Source organism: Vigna angularis, chromosome 1, assembly GCF_016808095.1.
Source record: "Vigna angularis cultivar LongXiaoDou No.4 chromosome 1, ASM1680809v1, whole genome shotgun sequence".
NCBI classification, from domain to species: domain Eukaryota; kingdom Viridiplantae; phylum Streptophyta; class Magnoliopsida; order Fabales; family Fabaceae; genus Vigna; species Vigna angularis.
The window spans coordinates 61200333-61206332 of NC_068970.1; the positions used below are offsets into that span (position 1 = coordinate 61200333).

A 6000-nucleotide genomic window follows, 5' to 3' on the forward strand; every position below is an offset into this window, starting at 1 on the left:
ATATCATCATTATCTGTATCGTACTATATATACCATTATAGTACTTCCAAAAACAAGAGATAAAGAAAATGAAGAAACATAATAGTTAACAAGAACAGAAAAAAGGAGAAACATGAGACACATATCAGTGCCATCATTCTTCAGTAGCTTCTGCACAAACACCTTCATCAAGTGAAAAACCAAGTGGTCAGACCGGGAACTTGGTATGAGAATAACCAACCTACTTAAGATATATAATAAATGCATGCTACTGATCTTGAACCCACCACTACACATGGCTTTTCAAAGAAGCCAGAAATCCAAGATCGCTAGAAAACCGAACAAGGGTCGAGTACATGGAAGAATGATGCATATGCATGTCATTTTGGATTTGTGATTGCTGTTGAATCCAAGCTATAATAGGCAAAGAAAGATGGCTCCCAAGGTTGCAAAATAGTTGGGAATTAATCCATAACATAGAAGAGATAATAACAATGATGAAGAAGGCCAATTACATGGCTCGTGCTTTAACAAGGTCCAAGCTCATCTCACTTGGATCAGTTGCTTGCATATCGACTTGAATGCCATCCAATTCCCTCTTGAATCTATCCTTAGAACTTGCGTACACCATCTTCATCCTCACCTTTGAGGAATCTGGTGACCTGCACACAAGGATTGATTAAGCTGGTGTTTCAGATTGTCTTAATTTGCAATGATATACATAAGTTGTTTCTTCACAAAATGAACCAAGCAATAGTATACATACTACATTGTAATTTCACATATTGTTCAGCCAGAACTATGAAATCAAAGGCAAATTGTATATAAATTGAGTACCATGCAACGAAGAAGATCTTGCTTTTTTGGCAGTTCTCATTAGTTGTGAAGTCAAAATCATAGACAGCATAACGACATTCATTTGGTGGAAAACAGGCCATAAAGTCCTCATAACTTGCCGTGGGGCCTCCTAATTTCTCAACCACCACTTGCTGTTCTTCAATTTTAAACACAATATACCTGTAACTCCTTTTTGATTTAAGCTCTTGAAACTTCAGTTTGCAATCATCATGCACAGCCATTCCGGACGCTGCATTTGCCTACCCCAAAATTTCATGTCCCGAATTTTAGATTCAATGATTGTTATACATTCTTCATCCTCAAGTGGAAATAAAAAATTGAATTTTGAAAAGCCGTGCAACTTCTATAACTTTCACAGATGAAAAGCTAGGTGGGAAAATGGCTTGCTAGCTATCATCTTTAGGTTACAGTTACAGGGTATGATAACACATCATTTTAACCAAGAGGCAAAATATTCCATTTTGAACGAAAAACTAAAACTATCATCTTCTTAGAATCACATCAGACATGAAGAAACACTTGAATTTAATGTGGGTAAATGCAAAATCATCCAAATTCTTTTAAATATGTTACCATAGTGTTGCTCTTTTAAGATGGTGCATCCAAAGGTTATAGTCCATATTTTTTTTTTCCAAAAGATGAAAAGGTAAGAAAATGGAATTTATCTTCAAGATTATAAACAAAACATGGTCAACAAGTGTGCAACATAGAGAAAGAAGGGACAAAGAACGCATACCATTTTGCCAGCAATGAGAAAGAAGCGCCCTGCGAAATGTGAATGAAAGGAAAGTGATTCGAGCAATGGAGATTGGAAAATGAGAACGATAGACCCAATGACTAGTATGCAGAGAAAATAACGAACAAAGAGCCTTTTATTTTGCATAATGAGAGGTGCAATTTTTAGAAGACTAAGATAGCATCTGAAAATTAGAACTTCAGGGAGAAATTAATGGATAAATCTGTTGTAATTTTTTCTTCCGCCACAAGTTTATTTTTATCTTTTCACGTTAGTTTCTTTCTTCTGTATTCTATCTATGTATTCTTTCAATTTTTTGTTAACGGCAAATGGGAAATCACAGTTTCTAGTAATGTAAAAAAATAAATCCTAAAATCAATTGATGAAATAATTCATATCCCTTTTTTGTATGTGACAGAATTTAAATTAATTGACCAAATTCTTTATTTGATCTTTCCTTTTAATTTATTTTAGTATTTTAACTCAATTGCACACTTTAATAGGGAAAGAATTAGAATGTTGGAATGTATTAGGGTGTTACAAAATTCTTATTAGACATGAAAGTAATTTAGAAGTCTATTTAAATGACTTTTTCCTTAAAAACTTTTGGGAGAAAAAAAAATGAAAACAATGAGAGGAACTTTCCATGAGTTAAGACTAACCTAAATATAGATTGCAAAATTAAACAGACTCTCTATGAGAGAATTTTACATTTTTTTTTGTTATTTTTCTCTTGCAGAAATGCTTATGCGTAAACACGTCCAAAATAAGGTATGCAAGATAACTTGAACTCCTTGAGTTTTTCATTCACAAAAAGATATAGAAAGGTAGAAAATGATATTTAAAATTGTACCCTCCTTCCAAACATTTTTCTTTTCATCCAATCTATAACATTCTATCTACTTAAGACAATGTATAGCAAATAATAAAATCATTTCTTATTTTTAATAATAACTTACTAGTCTAATATCAAATGTTTGTATCTTTGATAGTTTACTCTAATATCAACACTATCTGCCACTAAAATATTATGTAAAAATGCATTCTTCCAAAAAGAAAATAAAGATGAAAAGTAATTATGATTTATATTTTAAAATATATGAAATCAATTAAATTCTTGTAATATGATAAAATCTTTTCAAATCTCACAATTTCATATTTATAAATCCTTTCAAACCCAAATTACAAAATTCTAACGATAAAAGTATTTTAAAGTAAAATAAAATCATTACCCTTTTACAAAATCTTTTAAAATCCACATTATTTTTTAATGTAAAAAAGTCTTTTGAAATCTCAATTGAATACTCCTTCGAATGAACGACTCTCTAAATCATTCTTCACAAAATCAGAGTTTCAATCCCAACAAGGTAACCTGAAGCAATGGAAACGACTTATCATAAAAACTAGATCGCTTTTACACTCATATTTAGAGTAATGAAGGTCCACATAAGCAAAGTAGAGATCATTTCCCTTTCTTCAAAGAATCCCAAAGCACGGCCAGATCAACATTGCCTCCTGAAAGTACTATTCCTATGTGGTTGCATTCCTTCCAAGAAGGATTATTCTGGAAGGTATCGGATAGAACAGCAGCAAGGCCAATTGCTCCACTTGGTTCTACAACAACCTTAAGAATTTCAAAACACAGTTTCATAGCTTTGATTATTTCACTGTCTTCAACAGTTATAATGTCCTCAACAAGATCTCGTACTACAGGCCTGTTCCATCATAAAATGGTAACAAGGACAACAAATCAAGAGAGTTCCTCTGTAAAATAATAGTAAATTGAAGAAAATTTATGACAGAGAACAAAAAAGGAGCCAAAACTTTATTTTCAGTTTACTATCTTAATTACTAAAGAATTTTTTACCAAGTGAAATCTCCAAGAAATGCTCGAAGACCGTCAGCTATAGTATCTGTCTCAGGCAATCTTATTATCCTCCCAGCTGCTTTAGATTGGGCGGCATCATCAGCTCCTTTAGGTTCAGCAGCTAAAATACGAATAGCTGGGTTGACAGACTTGGCAGCCAATGCTATTCCAGATATCAAACCACCACCTGCATTTTCATTAGTTGACAAACCAAGAAGCAGATGTTCAAATTAATGCAAATTTTACAGCATTTGGTTGACAGCTTGACTGTAAAAAAGTGAACAAACCACTTATGGGTACCACTAGCGTATCTAAATGTGGGGCTTGCTCCAGAATCTCCAGGGATATGGTACCCTGTCCACTGCAACAACAATGCAATATGTTAAAAGTGCAACTGTTTGCAAGTCACAAGTTCCTAAAGCATGAGCCTACGTAATATATCAAGTTTCTTATGTTGAATGGAACAGATTTATCTAACAGCTTAGCAATAATTCAGAAGTGAGGTGAGAAATAAAAATAATGACAAAAGAATATCAGAAGAGATGCTCAAGTGTCAATGAATTATAGCTAGGCCTGTAGAAATAAATAAAGCTCAAAGCAGCACTTAGGTTGCATTTGGCCCAGATTTTTATGGATTTTCTTTAAAAAGAACAAGTTAGTTCAAACACAAATCCAGAGAAGCGATAACTGAAAGAAGACAAGAAAAAAAAACTTCAATACAAAGATGCCAATTGAAGGAGCTTCTTCTTTTAAGAACTGGAAAAAGATTGGCCAAATGGTACATGATCTAATTGGTAAATTCCTATGAAAAGAATGGGTACACTCCCAGTTTATCCCCCAAAAGAGTTGAATGGCAGGGCATCTAGACAGAAACAAATTATACAATCATCAACATTGTACTTGTACCTTAATATGCGTCCATCATTATACGGATGTATAAAGATAGCACCAGTTTCTTGCCACACTTTGTTTGCAACTTCTTCCCTGGATTGAACAGAGGGCTCAGACCAGACAATCTGACCACCATACCGCTTTACATTCTCAACTTTGCAAGTTGGGGCATTTTTTGGAATAACAATATATGAAGGGATCCCCCGTAGTTTAGCGGCCAAAGCCAATGCTGCAGCATGGTTTCCACTGATTTTGTAGAACACGATCAGAAGAGCTAGACAGATTCTGATTAGAAAAAAGAAATCTATGTTTACTATCAAACCTGCTGTGTGTTACAACCCCTTTAGAAGCATCTTCATCATTGAGAGAGAACACAGCATTGCAGGCACCTCTAAATTTAAAAGCTCCCCTGATGGCCATGGAATACAAGAGAAAGTATGTCATCATCTTTTCTTCTTCACTTATACAAAATTATGAGGGATTGTAAAGTACACCATTAACTCCGAAAAAAAATAAAAAATAAAATCCAAAATTCAGTGCAATTCATAAAATATCCACTTCTCACCCCTTTTGTAAACATTCACACTTAAAGTAGAGCTGCCTTCCTGACAAAACATTCAGCGAGGTGGAGGACAGAAGCGGAGTTTTATGAACCAATGATTTGATTCGATCTTGTGCTTCTCTTATGGAGGAAATATCAGCAGCATATTTTCCTTTTGTTATTTTGCCCTCTTCTTCCATCTAAGTAACTGGTCTCTGAAAGTCAACAAAGACAGATCAGTGTGTACTTCTATCCTTGTTAGAAACAGAGTTTAACACCAACCCATCAATGCTCGCCTTTCCCAGTGAAAGTGAGTTAACTATCCAAACAAACAGTCAAGCACACCATCAAACAGTTGTAGCAATGTGTCCCACTATTACCAAACAACATCATTTCCATATATTGTAGGTAACTCGACATATTAACCTCCATTTGAGTGAGTTACAGTGTCAAAAAAGTTACAAATGCTAGAGACCCAGCTCATCTAAATTTTTCTAAACCTATTGATCTCAAATCTGTACGAAAAAAAGAGGAGATTAGACTCAATACCAGATAATTTTCTTATGATCTCAAACTAAAAATTTCCATAATAGAGTGGGGCAATTGAAGTGTGGGGAAAATTGGTACAAACATGGATGAAAAACACTGGTACATCGTTGAATGTTTATAAGAATCTGACAAGGCGAATCTTTTATGTTTGAAAAGTGAAGCACTAGAATCTTCAGAAAAGAGATTCTGAAACTGAAATGAAAAGAGAAAAGAGGTTCGAAATCCGAAACTTACTATCGAGCAGTTCTGGTTGGTGGCTCTCCTGCTCCTCCTCATTCTCATTTCCACTTCCCAACCTTTTAATATCTCCGCCCAAATATTTTTGCGTCATTTGCTATTTTTTGTTTTGTTTTCTTTTTAAAATTTTCAAGACATTAATCACATGCTTGAGTCTGTTTTAAATTTGGGTAGAATAAGTGATTCTTTTCATTTTGGCTCCTGTAAATATTTTGTAGAATTTAAAATCAATGTTTTGAAATTTTATAGAAAGAGTGAAGTTTTAGGTTAAGATTTTGTAATTTTATTTTCTCAAAACATTCTTTTAAGAAAGATAAATAATATTTAGTTTAATAATCTTGA

General features: G+C 33.8%; 2 protein-coding genes across 3 annotated transcripts; both read right to left on the minus strand.

Annotated features, from left to right (window-relative positions):
- Positions 1–49: 49 nt before the first annotated feature.
- Positions 50–1725, minus strand: LOC108347199 (actin-depolymerizing factor 7). Its single transcript, XM_017586362.2, has 3 exons — positions 1574–1725; positions 817–1076; positions 50–641 (listed from the first exon to the last, which is right to left on the minus strand). Exons 1-3 carry the CDS (start codon positions 1718–1720, stop codon positions 491–493), a joined length of 558 nt encoding a protein of 185 aa, XP_017441851.2. The 5' UTR covers positions 1721–1725; the 3' UTR covers positions 50–490.
- Positions 1726–2856: 1131 nt separating this feature from the next.
- On the minus strand, positions 2857–5758 carry LOC108346969 (serine racemase). 2 transcript variants are annotated; one of them, XM_017586046.2, is made up of 7 exons: positions 5656–5758; positions 4897–5087; positions 4654–4740; positions 4347–4577; positions 3728–3801; positions 3441–3627; positions 2857–3288 (listed from the first exon to the last, which is right to left on the minus strand). In XM_017586046.2, exons 2-7 carry the CDS (start codon positions 5070–5072, stop codon positions 3036–3038), a joined length of 1008 nt encoding a protein of 335 aa, XP_017441535.2. In that variant the 5' UTR covers positions 5073–5087; positions 5656–5758; the 3' UTR covers positions 2857–3035. The 2 variants fall into 2 exon arrangements, with proteins under 2 accessions (XP_017441535.2, XP_052727936.1); XM_052871976.1 differs by having other exon boundaries at positions 4897–5191; positions 5656–5684.
- Between the last annotated feature and the right edge of the window lie 242 nt (positions 5759–6000).

What these genes read in the sequence shown, in the direction of transcription:
- LOC108347199 (XM_017586362.2), bottom strand. Translation starts at nt 1,720, where the DNA reads ATGCAAAATAAAAGGCTCTTTGTTCGTTATTTTCTCTGCATACTAGTC. An exon ending in TTCTCATTGCTGGCAAAATG is followed by an intron (nt 1,077 to 1,573) that starts GTATGCGTTCTT and finishes ATTTTGGGGTAG; the next exon opens with GCAAATGCAGCGTCCGGAAT. An exon ending in AAGATCTTCTTCGTTGCATG is followed by an intron (nt 642 to 816) that starts GTACTCAATTTA and finishes CCTTGTGTGCAG; the next exon opens with GTCACCAGATTCCTCAAAGG.
- LOC108346969 (XM_017586046.2), bottom strand. Translation starts at nt 5,072, where the DNA reads ATGGAAGAAGAGGGCAAAATAACAAAAGGAAAATATGCTGCTGATATT. An exon ending in AATGATGGACGCATATTAAG is followed by an intron (nt 3,802 to 4,346) that starts GTACAAGTACAA and finishes TTGTTGTTGCAG; the next exon opens with TGGACAGGGTACCATATCCC. An exon ending in TTTCTTGGAGATTTCACTTG is followed by an intron (nt 3,289 to 3,440) that starts GTAAAAAATTCT and finishes ATGATGGAACAG; the next exon opens with GCCTGTAGTACGAGATCTTG.